This window comes from Enhydra lutris, unplaced genomic scaffold, assembly GCF_002288905.1.
Source record: "Enhydra lutris kenyoni isolate GAN:26980312 unplaced genomic scaffold, ASM228890v2 scaffoldscaffold29, whole genome shotgun sequence".
Lineage (NCBI taxonomy): Eukaryota > Metazoa > Chordata > Mammalia > Carnivora > Mustelidae > Enhydra > Enhydra lutris.
The window spans coordinates 18458856-18485515 of NW_019154113.1; the positions used below are offsets into that span (position 1 = coordinate 18458856).

The following is a 26660-nucleotide window of genomic DNA, read 5'->3' on the forward strand; positions in this document are numbered from 1 at the left end:
CTGCTTACTTCCAGGTTTCACATTAAATACAAGACGAGAACAAAAAGAATCCTGAGTATTTTGTACTTAAAACACACTGGCTTGCTCTACACTGGCCCTTTCCCTAACTGCCTCAATATGAGAGGAAGAAAGACACAGCTGGGCTTTGCATTCACTACTTTAAACTTTTCCTCCTCCAAGTCTGCACGAGGGAAAAGTGAAGCCAGGCACTTAGGAGAACAGGCTTTGGCAAATGAGAGTTTTTTAAAAAGCAAGTAGCTCGCTCGCCTCCTAGCACTTTCCTCCTGCTTTCTCCATATGCTGAAAACCACTGCCATCGTGTAGAAAGGACTGAGAGTGTCTCAAGTGCAGAAAAGGAGAGAAGCCTTTACAGCACAGTGAGGTTTTCTGAACCTTTCAGCAACACTAACTGCGTTTCTACACATCTCAGTCGCACCCCGGCAAAGAATCCATTTTATGGCTAAGAGATTTCCTATGAACGCCAACAGCCATTTCTGCTCCACAAAAACAAAAACAGACCAACAAAAACCAGTTGTTAAAATGAGGACAACGTTCTTAGCTGAAGGACTGCACACATCAAAGCCTTTATCTCCCCCCAAGGGTGCTACGAACCAGAAGGCAAAGCTTTCCCGACAAACACAAGTCAGGGATAAGGGGTTCGATATGCAAAGTCTTTTATTTAAAATTTGAAAAGTTAAGACTTACGACCACCTCCGTATATGCCATTCCCACCTTATACGGAGGAATGACGGTTCCAAACTCGTGCAGAGCTGCGTTTTCCATTTCCAGAACTCTGTAGGCACTTTAGAGGTGAAGCTTGGCTTCAAAATACAAACACTGGGGGCTTTGGCTCAACCTTTTAATATAAAAAATTCACTGATGTACAAAAATGTGAAAGGGTGACAATGACAACATATGAAATCCTGTGATTGAGAGTCCCCTCGAGTGCGCGCCGCGGTGCCCGTGCACCTGCCCACATGGGCCCTGGCGTGGAAACAGAAACTAATGCAAACGTTGCTACCCAGAAGCGCCGACAGGTGCGAGCTGCACTCCACCGATCACAGCCCAGTATCTACGCCAAACATTCAGGAACGAAAAGTACGGCATCTTCCAGGAACAGCGACGCAGACGTCTTACTCACGGTGGACCAGCACGAATAAACCCAGCAAGAAGAGTACTGCATACTAGAAAACAAACAGAACGCAGGTCAGGGAAGCTTTTCCAAGTGTCCAAGTCCTCAGAGTTCAGTCATGAGCTGGCTCTTGTGACCGTGACCAATTACTAAACTAACCGATCCGTCTGTAACCCATGTGACAGTTTCCAAAAGGAAGAAAAGGAGCGCATGTTTAATGAACCGTATAATGTAGGCTCTTACCTTAAATTTCGGATAGTCGTTCATGAGGATCGTCACAATCCCAATATAAGGAACAAATCTAAACAGACAAGCAAACAGAAAACGGGTCATCACAATACTCCCCTGTAGCCAGTCTCATTTACAGAACAGTCTCAGTGTCTCCAGCGGAAACGGATTTGCAGTCTACCGAGTCCACTTGTGCAGACTCTCCTATTAGGTCCTTCCAACCACTCATGTGACAGGGAAGTTAGGAATATCACCATTGTACAGATGAGGAAACAGATGCTCGTGCCCGAGGTACGTGGTTTCGGTGCAGGAGGACCAGTACCAGACCTAAGGTCTCGGGCCTCCCGATGGGGACTCTCAGGCTACACGCGGATTCAGTGCTCGTGGCTGGGTTTGTTGTCATAACCTTCCAGGGGCAGGCAACGTAGCTGGGGCGACAAGGCAAACACAGCCCAATCATTACAAGGTACTTCAATGTTAAGCGTCTAAGAAGTGAGCGTAAGAGCTCCATATAGTACTTAAGATTTCGCTACCCTCTCATTTCTTAGCCACCTGTAATCTGGCTCTGGCTCTCCTGATCCCAAACTTCCGGAACACTTTAAATCGCCGCATGCAGTAGACCAGTCTCGCCTCCCGTCTTCCCGTTCATCTCTGCAGAATTTGACTTTGAGGACCACAAACTTCCCCTGAAATCCCTTCCCTCCTCGGTTTCTTGAACACCCCACAAATCTATTTTTCCACCTACCTCTTGGCTGCTATCTCTTTGTGTTTTTCACTAGCTCTTTCTTTCTCCTTGCCCCTAAAGTTTATCCCCTTAAACTCGAAAAAGATAAAACCATCTGTTAAATAATCTCACACACCAGATATATTTCCTTTGGAGTCTTTATCACATTTTTTTAAATTGCGTAACTGGTTGCAAAACTAACTGCACAGTGTCTGTCCCTCTGACTCGACTCTAAGCTCCATAAGGGCAAAGACGACGCCAGTCTTGCTCCCACTGTATCCTCAAGGCTTGGTGTAACCCTGCACACGGCAGACCTCTGGTAAACACTGCCCAACAGAATGTCTGGATGTCCAGGCCTCTTCTCTTCCTTTCCCTTGGAGATCTCATTTACTCCTGCATTTCACTTCTCCCGCCCAACAGAAAACACTCCTCGACCTCGCAAGAATTCAGGGGGGAAAGGAAAGGTTAGCAGGGTACTGGCACTGTGGGAGGAAATGGCAGTTAGCAAATGCACAACTTCCTTCTTTCTCCTCCTCTTTTCCTGCTGGACTCTAGAACAGGCCCAGTGATGCTGACCTAGAGCTTGTCCTAGAGGAGGGAGGGCAGGCTGAAGTGAAGACGGAACTTCGCATACTTTAAAATAGCCCAGATATTTCTATTCAGGGCATCCACAACCTGTGTACCATAGTCCCAAAGGTGCACAAACAGAAATCACCTCCCACATAACACCTCTACCATCAAAGCCTTAGGCAAGCTTGAAAAACAGAAATTTTGTCTTTGGTGCACTTCCTTCCTTTGAAGAACTCCTCTTACTTCCTGTCTCCTGTCCTCACCCCGTCCTGCCCCTCTCCCTTCTGGCAGCATTACCAGACCATCCCCTCCCCGCCACCAACCACCTCTCCGCATCCCCAAACTTCCATTCCATAAGCTGATGTTTCCTAAAACCAGGCCTCCTTTGTCAGAACCACTCGGAGAGCCTGTTACAAATGCAGACTGCTGTATCTTCCTCACATTTACTGAGTCAGCGCATCTGTGGAAGTGGGGCCCAAATAATGCTTCTGCACACGACAGCACCAGCAGCTCAGTTCTAGCTGGGGGATGCCTGCAGCAGGCATGTGGTGGCAAATAATATCCCCTCCTAGGACCCATGCTTTGGTTTCAACCCCTGGAACCTCTAAGAGCTGCAAAATGACAGTCCCTCCAGGATGGCAGAGCTAAGCTCTAGGAGGGTAGACGGGGGCTTTCTGTGTTTTTAAACACGTATTTTTTCTTTGTAATATAAGAACTTATTTGTCTCACTTATGAGATCTTCATAAAAGCAGTAGCTTTCAGTGATCGTAAGTCATCTAATTTAAGAAGGTGAAGGCAGATGCCTCACGGTAAGACGCAGACTAAAAGCTATAAAAGTATCTGTGATTTCTACTAAAACACTATCAGGCTGCTGATTCTGGTCTGATGATCAACCAGCAGCCACTCTCACAGAGAGAGACTTTTCGCTGTTCCCTCCACGCAGTACCCGTGCTCCGGGAACCTTGAGCTCCCCGTGATCACACAGCCTGGTCATGAGTTAGCCATGGAAACATTGTCCCTTCTAAACTTGGTTTTCCCTTGCCCCACTGTAAGAGAAATGGAAGCAGCTGGGTCTTTAGGAGGAATGTAAGTGACTAATAGGACAGGCAGTCCAAAGTCAAAGAAGAGATTTAATGATTTGTCTCACTATTTCCCTCCTCCGACAGAGACAGCAAAAGGCTGCTTATCAAGTACATGACGCTGCCATCATTATCACCTTCAATTCAAATCAGCTGCACTTTTTTCCTACTCTGCTTGGAGAAAGTCTGCTAAAGGCGAGTTGACAATAAGCAGAAGAAGGGTTAAAAGAAGTCAAACACGCCGCCCACAAAGGCAGCTCCAACGGCAGCCCGGGCCCAGTCAACATCTAGAAGGCCGAGTGCGGAGGAACACATGCCCCTGGGAGGTGCTGGTGAGGGAGGGGCCTCCGCTGGAAGAACGACCTGCTGATGTTTGGAAAAAATAATTTGGTCGGATGTCGAAGGGACCTCTATCTGGGAAGCCTGGACCCCGGGGAGCTGACTGGAAAAGGATCATTGTTTCTACCCCAGAATAATCGGTTTCAAGGTAAGTAAAAGGCATATTTTAAAATCCTCATCCATAAAACTGGTCTTAGTCCCCAGAGAGCTCAATGACTCTACTTCTTCCTTCTCCTGCGCGTCTCTCCTCCTGGTCAATAGTCTCTGTTCCCAGCCTCCGGCCTCTCACTCTCTTCTCCTCCTGCTCCTTTTCTGTCACTAACAGCTCCTCCTGTGTTTTCAACCTTCTCAACGGAGAAAGAATCACCCCTTCTTCAATACGTAGCTGGTTCAGTATTAGTTTCATTTTCTAACACTGTTTTTATTACACACTGCGACATGAACAAAAGTCGAGGACAAGATGCCAGGTGAAAGAAGCCAGACGTAAATTAAGACCACGTGTTGTGAGCTTCCATTTAGAGAACATGTCTAGAGACAGAAAGGAGATGATGAGTGGTTGCCAGGGACTGCAGGGAAAAGGGGATGGGGAGCGACTGCAAATGAGTATGGAGTTTTCCTTTTGGGGTGTGGACGTGCTCGGAAATTAGTGCTGACAGCTGGGTAACCTTGTGGATATAATAAAACCCACTGAACTGTACACTTTTAAATGGTGAATTTTATCTCCTAATATATGTGAATTTTATCTCAATAAACTTGTTTTAGCTTGTTTTTACTTAGGGCCTTAGGCCTCAGTGTAAAATTTTTTAGTTTGCAACTGTTTGAAAAAATCTGTTTTTACTGTGTGAAGACACTTGTACCACAGTCTCAGACCAGTCTGCAGAAAAGCTATCCTCAAGGCGTGGGTACAGTCTGACTTGGAATTACCAGTTTGTGCTTTATAAACACAATCTCCGCCAAAGGCAGTGCTGTGCCCCGCTATGTGTCCAGGTAAATGGCAGGATGATCGACGCAGAGCTGCCCAGGTAAGAGCCAGCGCTCCTGCTAGGTAGCTACGGGTGTCCCAGACGTTTCTACTTCTTCATGGGAAGTTACTTAACTCAGACAGTACCAGGTCACTGCTTTTTTTTTTTTTTAACTAAAAGCCACAAAAAGACCTATATTTTCAATGTCGGGATTTTATTTTTGTAAAGATTTTATTTTTAAGTAATCTCTACACCTAATGTGGAGCTCCAACTCACCCCCCTGAGACTGAGCCAGCCAGGTGCCCCTCAATGCTGGGATTTTAGAAATAATATTGTATGTAGTTTGAGATTTAAAAAAAAAAATTCTTCAGAAAGACGAGTTACTTGAGTGAAAGTCTGGCTCCTCTACCCATGATGCATCTTCTACCCAAACAGGGGGCCAGAGTGAGTGGACAGAACTGGATTAAATACCTAAGAATCAAGATCCACATAAAGGGACACTCTGTTATACTGGTTATAGTATAAATAAAACATACTTTAAAATTTAACAAAAGCCTTAAAGTATGCATAGGTTTCACCCAGTAATTCCACTTCTGTGAATTTATTGAAGAAATGATTACTGGGCAGAGGCACTGAGATGTAAGATGTTCATTATAACATTATTCACACACACACATACACACACACAGAAACAGTCAAAGCACCTACCAATAGGAGACCAGCTAAATAAAAATATGGTCTATCCATTCCATGGAATAGCATACAGCTATGAAAATGATGATATGGAGATATGTCTTTTGACTTGTAAAAATACTGAAAACTTTGGGGATAAAAAAGTGTTATAAACAACGTGACTATCTCTCCTCACACATAAAATGTCTTTATGTATATATACATACATACGTTATCTGCATCCTTTACATAAAGACTAAAAGAACCTAAACCAAAAAGTTGAATATTTACAGAGGGGGAGGGGAAGGAGAGCTGTCACTTTGCCTAAAAAAGAAAAGATTTTGGGGCACCTGGGTGGCTCAGTGGGTTAAAGCCTCTGCCTTCAGCTCAGGTCATGGGTCCTGGGATCGAGCCCCGAATCGGGCTCTCTGCTCAGCAGGGAGCCTGCTTCCTCCTCTCTAACTGCCTGCCTCTCTGCCTACTTGTGGTCTGTCAAATAAATAAACAAAATCTTTTTTTTTTTTTAAGACTTTATTTTATTTACTTATTTTACAGAGAGAGATCATAAGTAGGCAGAGAGAGAGAGGAGGAAGCAGGCTTCCTGCCGAGCAGCGAGCCCGATGTGGGACTCGATCCCAGGACCCTGAGATCATGACCCGAGCAGAAGGCAGAGGCTTAACCCACTGAGCCACCCAGGTGCCCAATAAATAAAATCTTTAAAAAAAAAAAAAAGACTTATTTTAGAGAGAGAGAGAAAAAAACTCAAGCCTACTCCCTGCTGAGCTCAGAGACTGACACAGGGCTCAATCCCATGACGCGAGCTGAAACCAAGTCAGATGCTTGACTGACTGCACCATCCAGAGGCCCTCTGACTTTACTTTTAGATGACTGTTATTTATGTTTCTAAGTGAATGTGTACATTACAATCAAAAGAAAAACAAAAAAGACTCAACGAGACTGACAAGTCTGAATAATCACATTAGCAGCATCTTGGGAACTGTGGAAGATGGGAGCATCATTTCTCCGAAGCACTGATGATCTCATTTGTATTATAAAAGTGTCTGGGGCACCTGGCTGGCTCAGTCGGTGGAGTAGGTGACTCTTGATCTCAGGGTTGTAAGCTTGAGCCCCGTGTTGGGTGTAGACATTACTTAAAAATAAATTTAAAAAGTACGTTTAGCTCCAACACGGGAGGTATGCACACAAAAGAAAAGACAAAACACACCGGTGCTTGTTCTGATCCTACCTCTCTGGCCCCAAGCCAGCATCTCTCATGCCATAACTGAAGCAGCTTTCACTCAGTACTGCACACTGACTTCTCTGTGGGAGGAGAACTGCTCAGTGCAGTGGCCTGATCTCTAGCAGAATCACTCTGAATTCCGTGTCTACAGAAGGAACAGATGTTCTGACAGGGGGTGAAAGCCCATGAGGCATCTGAATAGTGAGACCCAGCAGCTCTCCACTTTCAGAAGTACAGTACCAGTAACTCTGGCGAGATGGTTATGTAAGGGTGGGCTCCGGGGTCGGCCGGACCCATCTTCAGTGTGGCCTTAGATAAGCAACCTACCTCGCGTTTCCTCATCTGTAGAATGGAAATATTAGGGTTGTTTTGTGGTTAAAATGAGGTAATACTTGTGAAGAATTTAGAATGAGTCTCTGGCACATAGGAAGCCCTGGTAAGTGTGAGTTATTGTTAATACTATTAATAACATGAAGGTAGTAACAATTCTATTACGTCCTCATGTCAGTAACTTACAATTCCTGTCCTCCACTGATCTGTTCTCCTGATAAAATCTGAAATAAACAGGCTTAATATAACTTTTAAATTTCATTTGACCCCCAATAATTTTAAGGCTAGAAATAAAAACAGTATGAAATAAACATGGTAAAATTGATTTAGATGAATACTTTCAGTTGCTGATTCAGTAACTACTTAAGAAATACATTTTAGGGAGCAGGATCAATAACTGGTCTAGACCCCCAAACCAGCACGGTTTAGACTCAGAGTACAAGAGGGTGCCCAATAACATTTCCTTTTTTCTTCCCCACTAACATTTCTTGAATGAATTAAATAAATGAATTTTTTAAATTGTCACTCCGATCCATCATCTCATCACTAATATTCTACTCTTTTGCTGTACCCCATCTCCTACCCTCTGGAGCAGTATCCCCCCGGTTTTAGATGCATTTTAAGAAGTATGCTTTTTCAAAGGACACAAGGTGATTTGGTAGAACCAGGACCAAAACGTCTTATTTAATTGTGTGTGCCCAAACAATATGACTGGGGGCCACATTTCCCATGCCACGGAAGAGCTCAGTAAATGCTCCCCTCTATACTTACCCCCTTGCTCTCCCCACGACATCTTTCTTCTCTAACCAGTGTTGTCCTTGTTTATAGAGGCCTCTATCATCAACGGCATTATTATCTCCTTTGGTCAAAAACTTGATATGTCCATTTTGCCTTAAAAGAGCAAGGGGAAATAAAAGTGAAGGAAAGCCAGGTCATCAAGCACAAAATTTCCACAGCACCAAAAATGCTGTGGCACTGTGTATTTTATCATCATTCCGAATATCAAAATGATTATCTACTTAGCTAAAAGGATGTTCCTAGCTGTGTTTACACTAGGGAAAAACGAGAAACAAGCTGAAAGTCTAACATTCAGGAGTTGAAATATGTAAGCATTGAGGACAGTGTCACAGAAGAATAGTTAAGTGACGCTGGAAGATAATACACATTTATTAAGTGAAGAAAAACTTAGACAAACACAAACCACCAGTTTTCTGTAAATACAAAAGAGCAAAGGAACACATTAAACTACCCCACATGATATAATCCACAACAAATACTAAGGAAACGACAGAATAACTTAGTTTCTTCAACAAGTTGTGAGGAACAAAGAAAGTTGGAAGAAGAATTTACAGCTTAAATAAAAAAGATTATAAAGCCTTATCAACCAACTGCAACCAAGGACTTTAAGTGAATCTAGATTCAAACAAACTGTTAAAAAAAAAAGCTATGACACAATTGGGAATTTGAACAGAGATTGGAAACACAATGATACAAAGGTATGGTTGTTCTTTTTTGGTGTGTAAGCATGCTAACTGTAGTTATATGTTTGTTTGTTTTTTTTAAAGATTTTATTCATTTATTTGACAGACAGAGATCACAAGTAGGCAGAGAGGCAGGCAGAGAGAGGAGGAAGCAGGCTCCCTGCTGAGCAGAGAGCCCGATGCGGGGCTCGATCCCAGAACCCTGAGATCATGACCTGAGCCGAAGGCAGTGGCTTAATCCACTGAGCCACCCAGGTGCCCCAATGTAGTTATATGTTTTTTAAAAGCTCATTGTTTATGCTATATAGATATTTACTAATATTTACATATGACGTGATCTAGGATCTGATCCAAATAATACAGGAGGGAGAGTGGGAAGCGGTGGTAGTCAAAGTAGGGCAGACCTGGCCATAAATTCATAATTATTGGGACTGGGTGAGAGCACATGGGAGTTCATTATACAGTTCTGTGTACTTCTATGCACATTAGAAATTCTATTTATTTATTTATATTTTATTTTATTTTTAAGTAGGCCAACATGGCACTTAACATGGCTCTGAGATTGTAAGTTGCAGACTCCACTGACTAAGCCTGCCAGGCACCCCAGAAATTCTCCATATTTAAAAACTAAAATGAGGGACACCTGGGTGGCTTAGTCAGTTAAGTGTCTGCCTTCAGCTCAGGTCATGATCCTGGGGTCCTGGGATCAAGTTCCACAACAGGATCCTTGCGCAGTGGGGGCCTGCTTCTACCTTTGCCTGCCGCTCCCCCTGCTTATGCATGCGCTCTCTCTGACAAATAATAAAATTTTTAAAAAATAAAAGAAAAAATAAGATAGTGAAAAAGATCTAAAGTGATGGACCGAAGTATAAACAGTGGCCATCTATGGCTTTCTTTAGCTTCTAACTTTTCCCTTTACTTCTAATTTTTTTCTTCAAAAACCATACATTGCTTTTACATGCCAGGGTTTTTAGGAAAAGCAGTTTACTTGATCAGGAAATTATTAGTTTAATTCTGCTAAAGAACAGGAGGTTGGGGCGCCTGGGTGGCTCAGTGGGTTAAGCCTCTGCCTTCAGCTCAGGACATGATCTCAGGGTCCTGGGATCGAGCCCCACACGGGGCTCTCTGCTCAGCAGGGAGCCTGCTTCCTCCTCTCTCGCTGCCTGCCTCTCTGCCTACTTGTGATCTCTGTCAAATAAATAAATAAAATCTTAAAAAAAAAAAAAAGAACAGGAGGTTTCTAGTAATTTTAAAATTTAATTGAAAGCAGAGTACATTTTACTGTTTGATAAAGACTACCTTTAAAACTAATTCAAGTGTGTCTGGGTTAAGTACTACACAAAGAAGAAAATTAACCTCAGACTCCTACTTACTAACATCCACTTAGATTCTAAGCCAGAAACTGGCTCACGAGACATGAAATGTGCAGATGAAACCAAATCGGAAGGTGTTGCAAACACCAAAAACGGTTAAGTGCAAAGAGTCACATTAAAATGAGATTCTAGTTAGAAAAAAATGCAAATATAGGGGCGCCTGGGTGGCTCAGTGGGTTAAAGCCTCTGCCTTCCGCTCAGGTCATGATCCCAGCGTCCTGGGATGGAGCCCCGCGGCAGGCAGCGGGCTCTCTGCTCAGCAGGGGGCCTGCTTCCTCCTCTTTCTCTGCCTGCCTCTCTGCCTACTTGTGATCTGTCTGTCAAATAAATAAATAAAATCTTTAAAAAAAAAAGAAAGAAAAAAAAGGAAATATATACAGAGAAAAATAATCCTTAGCTGACAACTCAGTGAGGGAAGGAGAGGCTGAAAACTTGAGGAGAGTGGAAGAGAGCAGGTGCCAAGCGGGGAAGCAGCAGGAGCAAAAGGCAGGAGCCCAGGAAGGAAGAGCACACTGAGCCAGGAAAACAGCAGCGGAGCCCACGGAAGCAGAACAGGAATGTCAGATTCACGAAATGAAATGGGGGGGGGTGGAGAAGCTCCCCAGGAAAGGACAGGGACGCTCCAGGAGGCTGGGGCTCTCCTCAAAGACTTGATCTGCCAACAAGGCAGAGACACACACGTGTGCACACACACACACACTCAAGCTCCCCGCTCCGGGGCGGTGTCGGGAGACACCACTAGAGCTGGCGAAAAGGCAGGGTCTCCGTCTACGAAAGGGAGCGGCGGCACTGGCTCCTGTTGGAGCCGCTGTCAAACCTACCCCAGCACTTCACCGCTCACGGCCCCAACACGGACTGATGACCCACGCACGCGGGGCGTTCCCCCGGCTACCACGGGGACCAAATATTCAATACCATCCATCTCCAAGGAGCTCTACGCGCTTGCAGTTTAATTCAACCATCATAATACCGTGATGTTAGCAGGGAAGAATGAATCATTTTCTAGGTAAGAAAAAGTAAGACCCAGAAAGCTAAATGGGGCAAAACATACTCTCTCTCTGCCCAGAAAGAGCAAAGCTGAGGACTAAGTCATCGCAACTGCAAACTTTCTCCTGCCAAATATTTGACCACATGCCAGTGTTCACCATCATCAAACCATAATAGGAATTTAGTAAGTGCCCCTCAGAGAGGACTACAAAATCAAGCAGGAATTTATATGTAGGAAAAGCGTCATCATTAAGAGGGAGTTGACTAGCAGGCTAATGTGAGAACTACCCCAGAGAGTTAAGTAAACTGAGAATATTTCAAAGTGATGCCGTCTCTTAAATGAAAACACAAACCTCGCTACGTCCTAGCTCTTTCCTGACTCGTTTCTGTTGGAAGAAAATGGAAAACAAGAGAGCAGGTAGGGGGAGAAGGACTCAGAGAAGAGATGTTCTGCTGTCTGCCGGAGCATGTGTAACCTTGCCTGCTGGTGTTATACAGGGGGGAAATGTATATTTATAAAACAAAGAGTGAATTACCCAAAACTTAACATTTCTTCTGGGTGTTAAGGTTGTATGTGATTTCTGGTTGCTATATTTACCCATTTTATTTTTATTTTTTTAAGATTTTATTTATTTTACAGAGTGAGAGAGATCACAAGAAGGCAGAGAAGCAGAGAGAGAGGGGAAGCAGGCTCTCTGCTCTGCAGAGAGCCTGACTCGGGACTTGATCCCAGGACCCTGGGATCATGACCTAAGCCCAAGGCAGAGGCTTAACCCACTGAGCCACCCAGGCGCCCTACCAATTTTATATAGCATCTTATTATATGCTGTATAATAAGACTATTACAAGATGGAGAGTCAATATATGAAAAAATGAGCTTTTTCTGATATTTACAAATTTACAAAGGCATTGGACATAAGAAGCAGGTGGAGAAGGAAAGGAGGAATGAGACCAAAGAGACAGGTCAGCTGAATGATTCACCTTTCTTCTCAGAGTTCAGGATTTTATTTCTTAAGACAATGTTCAGATGAAAGAAATGAGTAACAGTGCACAAATCAGCCTGAAAATGTTCAGGGCACATTTACTAAAGCACTTCCTCCATTCTGGTCATTACTTAGTCTCGTATTTAAGAACACTGTTAACACTACTAAATCAAATGATATTCACAATCAGGAAATTTAGTGCCCCCAAAAGAAAAACAGAAATTGGAAGCTTCAGAATATTAACTGCAGCTGTCATCTAAGCAGACCTGCAAGTTGAAGGCATCTCAAGAGTCTGAAATGAAATCACCAAAAACCCTAGGTCAGTAGAGCTCCCTGCTCTTCGGGAAGCCTGCTTCTCCCTCTGATGGCCACTCCCTCTGCTTGTGCTCTCTCTCTCTCAAATAAATAAATAAAATCTTAAAAAAACAAAACAAACAAACAAAAAAAACAGTTGACAGTTCCCTCTTCTCTAAGTGGAGAAAATAAATGACTTTAGAGGGTGGGGTAAGAATAAGATACTGTTTATTCAGGGCTCCCTCATTCTCAGTAAGTGAAATCACTGCCTCACTGTTTCCCTTCCCCTCCAGGTGTCCTCCAGGACACTTACCTTTTCCTTCATTTCTTTCTTTCCTTCCCTCCTGAACGTTTTCTTTAACTAAAAATACTACAGAATTGTAAGGGAGGGGTGAGGAATATGGAGTTGGATAGGGAAGCATAGGCTCCAAACTCACAGATGTTGTAATTCATCTTCCTACTCTTAATATTGCGGATACGGAAACAGACCCAGAGAGGGAGATTTTTTGCTCATTGTTACGCCCCACCTCCACCTCCAAGTGATTCGAAAGGTTTCATATATGGCCCTTCCAACTGTAAAATATAAGAGTTTATGTTCAAAAGAGTAACTTAGATTTTAAACATTTTCTTTCTTTTTTTTAAGATTTTATTCATTTATTTGACAGAGAGAGAGAATACAAGCAGGGGAACAGCAGAGGGAGAGAAAGAGAAGCAGGCTGCCCGCTGAGCACAGAGCCTGACTCGGGGCTCGATCCCAGTACCCTGGGATCATGACCAGGCATATGCTTAACTAACTGAGCCACCCAGGAGCCCCAGATTTTGGAAATTTTCTTTGGAATTTAGAAATTCCCCTCAGTCAGTGAAGTGCGCAACTCTTGATCTTGAGGTTGTGAGTTTGAGTCCCATGTTCGGTGTAGAGATTACATAAAATTTTAAAAGAAAAAGGGGCGCCTGGGTGGCTCTGTGGGTTAAAGCCTCTGCCTTCGGCTCAGGTCATGATCCCAGGGTCCTGGGATCGAGCCCCGCATCGGGCTCTCTGCTCAGCAGGGAGCCTGCTTCCTCCTCTCTCTCTCTGCCTGCCTCTCTGCCTACTTGTGATCTCTGTCCGTCAAATAAATAAATAAAATCTTGGAAAAAAAAAGAATTTTAAAAAATTTTAAAAGAAAAAGAATTTTTCTTTGAAATTTGAAAAAGTTGGTAAATTTATTCTTATTGGATATGTCTGTCAGCTTTTTTTTTTTTTTTTTTTTTTTTTTTAAGGATTAGGTAGGGCTACCTCATCAATTACATTAGAAGATTCTGTTTACAATCAACCTTCATGTAGTTTTTTGGGGGGTGATACACAGGGCTATGGATCTCGTTGGGAAATAAAAGGAAACCAAGAAAAACTTCCAGAAAAAGCTTCAGAGAAATAAATGAATTAATGAATAACTATTTAGTTTTCCAAATGTTCACCAAACCTTCAGATAGTCATAAAAATGGATTGGAGGAAGGACCTATGCTTTCCCCACTCTTCTTAATCTTCAGGTTATCAAAATTAAACACTGCAAACACTAAAACATGTAAAGATCTTAAAACAGAGAAGATACAGTTTGCACATACTTTTCATGAATCTTCAAGACTCGGTGAACTATAGGAATCTCTCGTCCTTCTATCCTAAAAACAACAATTTCTCCCACTCGGATGGGATCTTCAACTCGATTTGTTAAAAAGAGAAGATCTCCTCTATGAAATGCTGGCTCCATGCTGCCACTACGAGGGAGAGAAGAATAGAAAACAAAAAGTGTGAGGTTAAATTTACTTTCAAAATTAGATACTCAACAAAACAATCCTAAGTATCACCCTTGGAGTATACTCAATACTTTAACAAATATATCAGCATTGATGTGTGTTGTTCCCAAAACATGGTTTCCACAGACTAATGAGTTATACAAAAGTTTCTTTAGTTATTAGCCTTTACTGACTAGATCCGTTTCAAGCATTACTATTCAAAGGAGCTTAAATCTTGAAAAGGGCAGTGTTACTAATTCCTTAACCTTTTAGAATTTCAAGTGACAAATGGAATATAAAAGAATGAACTTTATAATCACTGCCCTTATTCTCACCTCATCTGAAAACACTAAACACATTCAAATATTCAAACGAGAGCTGGATTGCCTTCTGCCATTTATAAAGATACAGACCAAGATGACCTTACAGTTTTGATTTGAAGAAGGAAAAACAGTTCATCAAGTCAAAGAATAGTCAGCTACAGAGATAAAACTTCTGTTAATAACTTAGGTATTTTAAAAAGAAACACAAGAAAGAAAATCAGAAAAAAATGCAGAGATTTTTGTTTTAGAATTTCAGAAAGGAGGAAAGGCTTCAATTCCATGGTAATGAGGACAAACTTCCAGAGTGTTTTCTTACCTCTCCCCTGTTCTACCCTATACCAAGTTCTTCAAAGAGCCCAAGATATTTGCAATAATTAATGAAACTTTTCTTGCTATGAAGAAGTAGCCCAACAGTATTATTTTCTGAAACTCAAACTCTAGTTTTCAGTAATAGATTTACTAAGAGAAAAATAGATAAGGGTTTAAATCCAATATAGGAATAGCGAAGTCCAAACATTTCCATATAAGCCTCTGGTACCTCAACATAAGAGAATACGGCAGTCATTCCCAAACTTACTAGAATCACCTAGGGAACTTAAAAAAATAAATAAATAAAAATAAAAATCCCAACGTCTAGGTCATAGCTCCAGCCATTTAAATCAGAATGCCTGGAGATGGAAGGCAGACATCAGTATTTTGTAAAGACCCCAGGTAACTCTGATATATAGCAGTATACAGGGAACCACTGGGGACATGGATTTTCAGTACATGTTTATTCTTAAAACTTTTGTTAAGATTCTTCAGGGTACAATGAGTTCCCTTTTTCAGAAGTTGTTCTGAAAACAGGACATTGGTGAAAATATTAGAGAAAGTATTTTAGACCTGTGGTTTTCAAGTTTTTCCTTTGATTGATTTTTAAAATCAGTGACATCTTTTGTTTAAATAAAACCTTGCTTGAAAATTATATCAATAAAACAGATACAAGCTGAGCTGCTATGGTTTATTCGCTCATTTTTATTGAGCACTTACTGTGTACAAAGTGCCATTCTAAGTTGTTTTTTTTTAAACAATCTTCAGAACTCTATGATGTAGATACTCTTATTATCCCAACTTTATGGACAAGGAGATTGAGGCTTAGAAAGTTATAGGGTTATAAATAAAAAAAAATGTTAAAGTTACCTTTTTAAGATCTGAACAGAATTCACTCTCACTGTGCTAACCTGACTCTTAAGCCCCTCTAGAGTTTTCAGCAGGGAATTTCATAATCACATTTGCATTTTAGATTCATCACTTCAGAAGGGATAGAGTATGTAGAGGACATCTAAGTAACTATCAAATTAATGAGTAAACCAGAAAAGATCAGAAGGTAGACTGGGAGACCAGTCCAGGCTATTACTTATAATTGAATTCTTGGCAATCATTAATTGTGTTATTAAAAATATGGACAGAGGAGAATCGTAAGGAGACACATAAAGAAAAGGACGCACATACAGAATCACTCCAATCACGTAAGAAGTAATAGACATGAAAAAAGAGACTAAAATGTTAGTAGTGATTGTATCCCAGAACTATGGGAAACTTCATTTCATTTAGATTTTTTTCTATGTTTTCAACATTTCATATAACGAAAATATATTAACTTTTTCAGATTATAAAAGCATATTTTTAAAGGTCACTACAACAACCCAGAGAGGAAATGAGGAGGGCCTGAACTAGAACAACAGTAGAGAAGACAACTATAAAGTAGAAGAGACAACGAAAATAACAAATCTGATGGCCAGTCGGATAGGACAGGAAGGGGTGATCAAGGATGACTCCTGGGTTTTTAACAATGGCGATGGAACAGATGGCAAGGACAGTCACAGAAACAGGAGGAAGGAGAACGTGTGTGGCGAAAGGAGATGAATTTTACTTTTATTACACGGAGTTTCTTTTTATTTTATTTATTTATTTATTTGACAGAGAGAGTCACAGTGAGAAAGGGAACACAAGCAGGGGGGGTGAGAGAGGGAGAAGCAGACTTCCTGCCGAGCAGGGAGCCCGATGCGGGGCTGGATCCCAGGACCCTGAGATCATGACCTAATTGAAGCAGATGTTTAATGACTGAGCCACCCAGATGGTCTCTTAACATGGAGTTTCAAGTGCCCCGTCAACATTCAGATGATGTCCAGTGTAGGGAGAAAACAAGAGTCTAGATTTCAGGGAAGAAAGCTGGATGAGAAATAAAAAGATTTAAAAATTCAGATACAGGGGCGCCTGTATCTGTGTCAGTGGGTTAAGCATCTGCCTTCAGCTCAGGTCATGATTTCAGGGTCCTGGGACCGAGTCCCGCATCAGCCTCTCTGCTCAGCAGGGAGCCTGCTTCCCGCCCCTCTCTCTGCCTGTTTCTCTGCCTACTTGTGATCTCTCTCTCTCTCTGTCAAATAAATAAATACAATCTTAATAAATAAATAAATAAATAAATCTTAAAAACAAAAACAAAACTGTGCAGTGAGAGGACCATTAAAGAAATACACTGGGGGACACTTTTTAAACATTAAATTATTAGTAAACTTTTTACCACTGCCTGAATAAAATTTTAAAATGAATACATCAATTGTAAATTTTATAAGAAGCTATACATAGACCACTTAAATATTTTTAAACTGACTTCAGCTCTACAAAGGGGAAAAAAAAGTTTTGAACGTTCACTGAAACTCCAGTTAGAAAAATAAATAAGAAAGTATTTGCCTTCACCTGGAACTAATATAACACTATGCGTTAAATATTGGAATTTAAAAAATAAATATGTATTTTTTTAAAAGTTATTTGTCTTTATCCCCAGTGACTTCACAAAAGTCCTAAAAGTGGATTCTCAGTTAACCTGAACCCTCTGAGGCATATTTAGTTCCAGGTAATTATTATATTCCTCGAAGTTACATGAAACCCAGGCCGCCTGGTTTTACTCGGTCACCCAGTCATGCACATTACCTTTCTCTAATGACTGCTCTTTCTAGTCTTGACCAGATTCCCTCCCACTAGGACCTGGTCTCTTTTAATTTTCCTTTCTTTATTCCACGTTGGTAATCAGAAAAGCTTAGTATACAAATAAACCTACCTGCGAAATAACTTGTCCAAACACCACTTTTTTTTTTTTTTAAGATTTTATTTATTTATTTGAGAGAGAGAGAGAATGAGAGAGAGCATGAGAGGAGAGAGGTTGGCAGGAGAAGCAGACTCCCCACTGAGCAGGGAGCCTGATGTGGGACTCGATCCTGGGACTCCAGGATCATGACCTGAGACGAAGGCAGTTGCTTAACCAACTGAGCCACCCAGGCACCCCCCAAACACCACTTTTAAGCCCCAATTTCCAACCGCAGCAGAAGTGAACTATTTTCAGGACCGCTGTGTTGAACAGGTCCTCAGCCGAATCCCCTGCTCACTCCAACATCCCCAGCTTACAGGCTATTAGACTGTCCTTAAGCATCTCCACTGAAGAGAACTCAATCTGAAATAATCCCAGAAGAATCCCTAAAAGAAGCCTCCCCTGGGCCCTCGCTCTCTCTTTTCCCCACAGTGCCAATTAGTTGGCTTCTCCTGTCAGTGTTTGAAGCCAAAGCTCTCCACTGAATTTAAAACTGTCTGGCAACTTGGGGCCACGTCTCTGTACTCCCAGAGTAGTACATTAAATGCTTTCCCAGCTTGTAAAATACATACATGCCTTTGGATCTGTCAAGTCACAGCTGGATGTGTTCACTAATAAACACAGAACAAAGGTATGAGTAAGAGTAGGCGTAAGGTAAGAGTAAGACACTGGACAGCCAGTGCCTTGCTGGGGAAGCACTTGATGCCGATGTAGGCAAATCCCAAGATGACAATGAAGGAACCAAACTGATCTTGTTAAGGGCAATGCACTGTTATCTACGCTGTAGATGACGTTAATGATTATTTTATATTTATACACAGCTATCTCCAGAAAAGATCTGAAATAGCTTGTATAAGTAAGCTCCAAATTAGACGAAACTATAATGATTCAATTATACAACCAAGTGGTAATTCTCCAAAAAGGAGTTAGTTACTAAATCTGGTTTTTAAATCACTAGAGTATGAGTTCAAGGGTAGAGAAGGAAGTACGGTGGGCAAAGATTCAGTACTGTCACTTTAAGAGGCAGCACTAATGTCTTCAAAATTCCAGAAGTCTGTTTAGAAGTGATATTTAAAGGTCAGCAGGAAACCTGGAAATAATTAGTGATGCTTCTTTACTGACACTGAGAACATGCTGTAGAAAAACTCTTAATTAATATGTCGAGATGATACCTAATCTAGCAAACTAACAACTAACAGCCAGCCCAATGTATCAAAATGAGGAATATAAGAAGACAGAATTATCTCAGGAAAATACAGCACACTGGAACACTTTCTTACAAGATGTGCCGAAAATAAAACTCACATAGTAAACGTTTTGGAGAAAAGTCATGAGCCTGTTGGGGGTCTGAATCCTAAGTGACTAACAAGGCTGCGCATTTTTCACAGTTGAAAAATGGTAATTGATTTTCTCTCAGGCCCGAAAGCATGGTTTCCCAAAAAATACAATAGTTATCCAATTTCTCATTTTCTTCCTCAAGTAATGCCATGCAATTCTATGCCTTGAAAAAAAAAATTGTTACCTGAGCACCACTACAATTGGACTTTCACTTCCAGTTATGACCATTAGCCCCTTCCAGATCATTAGTGCCGATGAGACAATCATTCCAAAATTTAGGACTTGATAATACAGCTGTAAGAACAAAAGAGAAGAAAGGAGATCCATAATTATCCCCACTCAAGAAAGCAACTGAGAGTAGTATCGATTTAGAAGTTTAACAAAGAAAATGTTTCAGGTAGTACTATTACAGCAGCTGAAGTTCTACGACATTCTTTAAAATTACATTAAAAAATTAAAATTAAAAATTAAATTCTTTAAATTACACCGTCAGCATCCAGCACAGCCAATAATCCTTATCACCCAATAACCATTCTCCCATTTGGTCGCTCAATGTGCTACCATTACATAATAACTTGTGTTCAAAACTCTTCACAGATGTTTTCATTTAGGTTTCACCACAATTCACCTTAAGTTCAATCACATCTGTGATACCTTCCACTGTTTCTCAACTCCTCTAGGACTTACTTTTCTACAGTGTTTATCCCTTGACAACAATGGGCTATTCCATGGCATTTAACTCCCCTCCTCATCTTACAGTTGAGGAAGCTTCGTCTCAGACAGAGAAAATGGCTTCACCAAAGTCATACAGTGGGTCAGTCACATAATTAGGACTCAAAAGCCAGCCTTTTCTGTCTTACTAAATTTCTACTACTTGACAAATTGTAAGATTCTACCTCAAAAAGCAGGTATGACACCAGAAAGGCATTTCAGGTGAGAGAAATAATGGGAGCTTACCGTGCTGGACTAAGGCTGAGTAAGAGGATGATGGACTCATTTTTTGTTATTTTAAAAAATATACGTGCATGTGGACATTCTGCAAGACAACTGTTCTAGTCTTCAAAAATTCAATGTCATGAAAATAAAGGTAGGAGACTGTTCTAGAGCAAAAAGGACTACAGAGACATAACCAAATGTAATGCATAAACTTTGGATCTTGGTTCAAAAGAACAAAATGCATATAAGAAAAAAAAATCCCAACTATTGAAGACATTTTGCCTGGCTGGCTTAGTTGGTAGAGCAAGCGACTACTGATCTCGGAGTCACCAGTTCAAGCCCCATACTGGCCATAGCAGGGATTACTTAAAAAAAAAAAAAGAGAGATGTTTTGGGGTCAAGTGGGGAAACTCAAACATGAAACAATAGTAGGAAATTAGTGTTAATTTTCTTAGGTATGATAACAGTATTATGGTTATGTAGGATACTGCATGCTAGCAGTAGTTAGCCAACAGGAGTAGTTGGGGGTAAACTGTCGTATCTGCAACCCATTTGAAACGATTCAGAAAAAAAATTACATGTACACATAAGTACACATGGAGCAAATATGGCAAAATGCTAACAACTGCTAAATCTATGTGGCAGCTTACAGGTGTTTGTGTACTATTCTTTCAAGTTTTTTCAGCCTTATTGAAATATAATTGACAAATACAAATGCAAGGTTTTTGTTTTTGTTTTTGAAGTAGGATACATGCCCCACGTGGGGCTTGAACTCAAAACCCTGAGATCAAGAGTTGCATGCTCTACCAACTAAGCTAGCCAGGTGCCTCCAAAGTGTAGGATATTTCAAGTGTATAACATGAGGGGGCGTCTGGGTGGCTCAGTTGATTAAATGTTTGACTCCTGATTTCAGCTAAGGTCATGATCTCAGGGTCCTGGTTTTGAGCCCACACTAGGCTCCGTGCTAGGCATGGAGACTGCTTGGGATTCTCTCTCTTCCTCTCCCTTTGCCCCTCCCTCCCCACCCTGCATAAGTGGATCTTTAAAAAAAAAAAAAAAAAAGGATAGACATGAGGATCCGATATATGTATACCCTGTAAAAGGGTTCCTCCATGGAGGGGGAACACATCCACCGCCTCATATAACAGCCCCTTCTGGCAGGGGAGGGAGGTTAGGTCTTTAGATTTTTCTTGAAACAAAGGTATAGGGGCGCCTGGGTAGCTCAGTCGTTAAGCGGCTGCCTTTGGCTCAGGTCATGATCCCTGGGTCCTGGGATCAAGCCCTGAATTGGGCTGCTTACTCAGCATGGAACTGGCTTCTCCCTCTCCCTCTGCCCGTACCACCTGCTTGTCCGCTCTCTCTCTCCTCTCTTTGTCAAATAAATAAATGAAATCTTAAAAAAAGAAAGAAACAAACAAACAAAGGTATACAAAACTGGAAGAACATAAATCTTTGAGTGGTTACATCTGGGGCTACAATACTAGCCCATTTGGTGTCATTTTGTTTATCTATATTTTCTACTTTTACAATTTTTATTTCTATCAAAATATTATTTAAAAACCAGCCATTATCCTGGTCATGGGAGGCCACCCCAACAATCATTTTTGTTTCTTTTAACTATTTCTTGTGCTATTTACCCTCATGCTCCTAAAACTAATTTTACTCCTATTTTGGTTGCCCTAGAAGAAAATATGAATACTTTATAACAGATACAAATATTTCCTATTCTTTGAGTAATGGAGTAAGAGGAGCATACAGGTATAATCTGATACCTAGTTAGACATTCCCAACTGGGGACATTTCTTCCCATTCACAGGGAAGGAAACTGAGGCACAGAGAGGCTAAGTGGTATGCTCATAGCTGCACAGCTACTGGCAGGCAAAGCAGCAACTATCAGAACGCACATCTCCTAAATTCCACCTCTTCAAGATGGTAGCTTTTTAAAAGATCAAAAAAAAAATGGTCCTCTCACTCAGAAAACAGAATTGAGGAAGTGGAGGGAGAGGTTAGAAGCAAGAAAACTAATTTCTAAGAAGTAATTCTTGCTAACCAGTGGATACACAGACAGGAATCCAGCTAAAGGTCCTACTTTCCAAGCTTTTGATCCTGAAAAATCACCTACAGTATTGGTTAGAACAGCAAAATCTGCACCCCACCCCTGAGTCTCTGGGGGAAGGGCTGTGAGATTCCACATAAACTACCAAATATAAAATATAGCTCCATGATTCCTTACCTGGGGGTCAGACAGGTTTCTTATTTCAAAACTGGCCGGATTCTGAAAAGGTAACCCTTACATGTACCACCTATTTACATAACATCCCTGACAGGGTCTATGGCAATATCCCATAATCAACCATGTTAATATTTCTGCAGCAAAACGTTAAAAATTCACACTGACATAAATAAAATCTAAAAATAGCCGCATGTCTTATCAGTTCAGGTCTGTTTCATTGATGAAAATCTTTCCATTTTCAGAAGGGTACCGAAGTAGCATTCTCAGAACAGGTGTGGGATACCTAATAACTATTCGTTTGCTTTTTTTTTTAAAGATTTTATTTATTTATTTATTTGACAGAGAACACAAGTAGGCAGAGAGGCAGGCAGAGAGAAAGAGAGAGAGAAGCAGGCTCTGCACTGAGCAGAGAGCCCGATGCGGGGCTCGATCCCAGGACCCTGGGATCATGACCTGAGCTGAAGACAGAGGCTTTAACCCACTGAGCCACCCAGGCGCCCCTCTAATAACTATTCTTTAAAAGAAAAACGAAAGACAAAAATTACAATTTCCCAGGTCCCTGCAAGGAGGTCACTATTCTCCCCATTATTAGCCTTCTCTTCTCCCTCAGACTGGTAATACTACCTTTCACTACAGAGTCATTGTTGTGAAATGTATCTAATCACCAAAATCACCGCCATCTTTCTTCTTAGTGAGAAAGAGGTTAAAAGTCCCTTGCTGTGTACACCCGGTGTGTTCCTTAAAATGTGCCTGCCTGTGCACTGCTAATTCAGTCTGTGAGCCAAAACCTAGACAGAAGCACACTACTTGCTGAAACAAATACTGCAAAAGTCTGCAAAATGTCATATTCTTCTTCCTTTCTTTTCCCCCTTTTTTTCCTATCAACAGTCTTCACTCAGAAGACAAACACATGGCCTCGCTAGCTCCTCCTTTCTTTACCGCTACACGTGAAGACTCATGAATATACATGATTACAAAAAGGGCCGTCTCTTTCTGGTATTAGCAGAAATAAGGTGGCGGCTACCTAACCTCCTACCATTTGGCAACATCATGGTAACTATTAATAAGACATTGTGACATATGTAGAAAAACAACCACAGAAGTGAATAGCCCTGTCACTGTTTCTAAGAAGTGACTGGAACAATTTGCTCTTCAATGCTCAAGGTGAAACTAGAAAAGAATGTTATTAAAATCAATCAAAGCAGGAGCATTGGGTAGCTCAGCTGGTTAATCGTTGATCTTGGGGTACTGGGACTGAGCCCCACATTGGGCTCCCTGCTCAGTGGGAAGCCTGCTTCTCCCTCCGCCTCTGCCCCTCCCCCTGCTCATTCTCTCTCTCTCTCAAATAAATAAAATCTTAAAAAAAAAAAAAAAAATCAGGGCACCTGGGTGGCTCAGTTGGTTGAGCAACTGCCTTCGGCTCAGGTCATGATCCCGGACTTCCAGGATTGAGTCCCGCATCAGGCTCCCAGCTCCTTGGGGAGTCCGCTTCTCCCTCTGACCTTCTCCTCTCTCATGCTCTCTCTCACTCATTCTCTCTCAAATAAATAAATAAAATCTTTAAAAAATAAAAAAAATTAAAAAAAAAATCATAGCTCTTGGTAAGCATGGTATGGGGATTTGTGTGTGCTATTTTACTTTTGTAGTTTTAGGAAGCAGAACCCTCCCCTACAAGTTCTGTGACAATTTAAAACACTGTAAGAAGTAACAAGAGTTTTTAAAAATGTTGGACAGAAAATACAGCAAAATAAAAGCTGACAAATTTAACAGCCGTAATCTGGAAGTTATGTACTGTGCATTTATCTACTATAGTTATCAAATACACCACTATATTTCCTATTCTTGCAAGAGATATTTGAAGTGCAACACATAGGTTATTTTCATAGAAGTCACACTTCCAGCAATCTAGCAAAGACAGAAGTGACCATGGAACCAAAAATGTGACTCAGACCTAAAAAATTGCGGCTGGCCTAAGTTTTCTACTCCTCTTATCTTAAGACCTCAAATGAAGAGACTCATCAATCCATAACCACAATTCTCCTGCTTCCTAACTCACAAAAGAGGAAGCGATTAGAAGCTGGGGTATTAGAGGCAGATACCTCCACGGCAACTAGAAGTAAAACTGATGGTGTTGGAAAAACTGAAGCATATTCAGAGTATCTGCCATTAGTATGGACCAATAAAGTCACTGGCAGTCCCAGTGATGATCTTAAATAATAATAGTAAAACAAAAAAATCCTGAATAATCTAAACAGGCATAATATCATTAACAGAAGACAGGTTTCATTTAAAAAATCTGTTCAATCTTTTGGGACACCTGGGTGGCTCAGCCGGTTAAGCATCTGTCTTCGGCTCAGGTTATGATTTGAGGTTCCTGGGATGGAGCCCCACATTGGGCTTCCTGGGCTTCTTGCTCAGCAGGGGAACTGGTTCCTCCCTTTCCCTCTGCCATTCCCCTGATTATGCTCTCCTGCTCACTCTCTCTCAAATAAGTAAAATCTTCTTAAAAAAATTTTGGGGGGGGGGGGCGCCTGGGTGGCTCAGTGGGTTAAAGCCTCTGCCTTTGGCTCGGGTCATGATCCCAGGGTCCTGGGATCCAGCCCCACATTGGGGTCCCTGCTTCGCGGGGAGCCTGCTTCTCCCTCTCTCTCTGCCGCCCCCACCCCACCACTTGTAGCTCACTCTCGCTCTCTCTCAAATAAATAAATAAAAAAAACCTTAATTTTTTTTTTTTTTTAAAAACGTAATTGACTAAAGCAGAAGTAGGGGCACCTGTGTGGTGCAGTCGACTGCGCATCCAACTCTTGGTTTTGGCTCAGGTCGTGGTCTCAAGGTCGTGGATCCAGCCGTACTTGGGCTCTGCATTCAGCACAGAGTCTGGGATTCTCTTTCCCTTTCCTTCTGGCCCTGCCCAGCTTGTGTGTGCTCTCTCTCTCAATAAATAAATAAATCTTTAAAAAAAATAAATAGGGGCGCCTGGGTGGCTCAGTGGGTTAAAGCCTCTGCCTTCGGCTCAGGTCGTGATCCCAGGGTTCTGGGATCGAGCCCCACATCGGGCTCTCTGCTCAGCAGGGAGCCTGCTTCCTCCTCTCTGCCTGCCTCTCTGCCTACTTGTGATCTCTGTCTGTCAAATAAATAAATAAAATCTTTTTTAAAAAAATAAATAAATAAATAAATAAAAAAAATAAAGCATGATAACAATAAGGTATTCTGGCAACATGTACAGAGGTAAAACACACAACAGCACAAAGGCCAGAGGAGGGGAAATAGAAATATATTACTGCAATGCTTTCATACTATACATGAAGTCATATAATAGAAGTTGAAGATAGGCTGAGGCAAGTTAAAAAAAAAACCAAAAACACAGGATGGGGCACCTGGGTGGCACAGTCAGTTAAGCATCCGACTCTTGGTTTTGGTTTGGGTCGTGATCTCAGGGTCAGGAGATGGAACCCTGCATGGGGCTCTGCTTTGGACTCTCTCTGCCCGGCTTCTCCCCCCAAAGTAAATAAGTCTTAAAAAAAAAAAAAGAAGATAAACCTTAAAACAAACAAATAAGGTATACCAAACAATACAACAAAAGAAATAAAATGGAAACATTGGAAAAAAAAAAAACCCTCAACTAATCCAAAGTAGGCAGAAAAAAGAGGAATAGGGAACAATAAACAAAGGGGAGAAATAGAAAATTAAGATGGGAAATTCTTAAACACATTAATAATCACATAAAATACAATGACCTAGGTATTATACTTTAAAAAGTAACCATTGTCCAATTAGATTAGAAAAAGAAGCTCAATTATACATTGCCTACAAGAAATGCATTCTAAATATAGATATAAATATTGTAAAAGTAAAAAGACAGGAAAACATACCATGCTAACATTAATCAAAAGAAAACTGAAGATCAGACAGATGGATGAAGTGGCCATATTAATATTACACAAAGCAGATTTTTTAAAAAGATTTTATTTATTTATTTGACAGAGAAATCACAAGTAGGCAGAAGAGGCAGGCAGAGAGAAAGATAGGAGGAAGCAGGCTCACTGCCGAGCAGAGAGCCCAATGCGGGACTTGGTCCCAGGACCCTGAGATCATGACCTGAGCCAAAGGCAGAGACTTAACCCACTGAGCCACCCAGGCGCCCCCACAAAGCAGATTTTATAGTAAGTAATATTACCAAGAATATGAGGGTCATTTCATAATGATAAAGAGGTGAGTTCACCATTAAGACATACTCTTAAACATCTATGCAACTAATAACTTCAAAATACAGGAAACAAATACTGGCAGAACTGCAAGTAGAAACAGACAAATCCACAGTTGTGGTTAGAAATTTCCAAATCCCAGGGAACCTGCGTGCCTCAGTCAGTTAAGCATCTGCCTTCAGTTCAGGTCATTATCCAGGGTCCTGGGACTGGGTCCGGCATTGGGCTCCTTGCTCAGGAAGGAGCCTGCCAAGGACCCTGCTTCCCCCCAACCCTCGCTCTGCCTGCTGCTCCCTCTCCTTGTGCTCACTCTCTCTGTCTCGGTCAAATAGATAAA

At 41.5% G+C, this 26660-nt stretch overlaps 1 protein-coding gene across 1 annotated transcript in view; it reads right to left on the minus strand.

The window, feature by feature from the left end:
* Positions 1-657: 657 nt before the first annotated feature.
* The window catches only part of LOC111152632 (SEC11 homolog A, signal peptidase complex subunit), a 39750-nt gene continuing 13747 nt past the window's right edge, over positions 658-26660 (minus strand). The window contains exons 2-6 of the mRNA XM_022511167.1: positions 19134-19243; positions 13997-14146; positions 8048-8167; positions 1376-1433; positions 658-1184 (exon numbers count right to left, since the gene is read on the minus strand). Coding sequence (XP_022366875.1) covers positions 1134-1184; positions 1376-1433; positions 8048-8167; positions 13997-14146; positions 19134-19243 — 489 coding nt within the window. The 3' untranslated portion in view covers positions 658-1133. The remainder of the gene's footprint in view (positions 1185-1375; positions 1434-8047; positions 8168-13996; positions 14147-19133; positions 19244-26660) is intronic.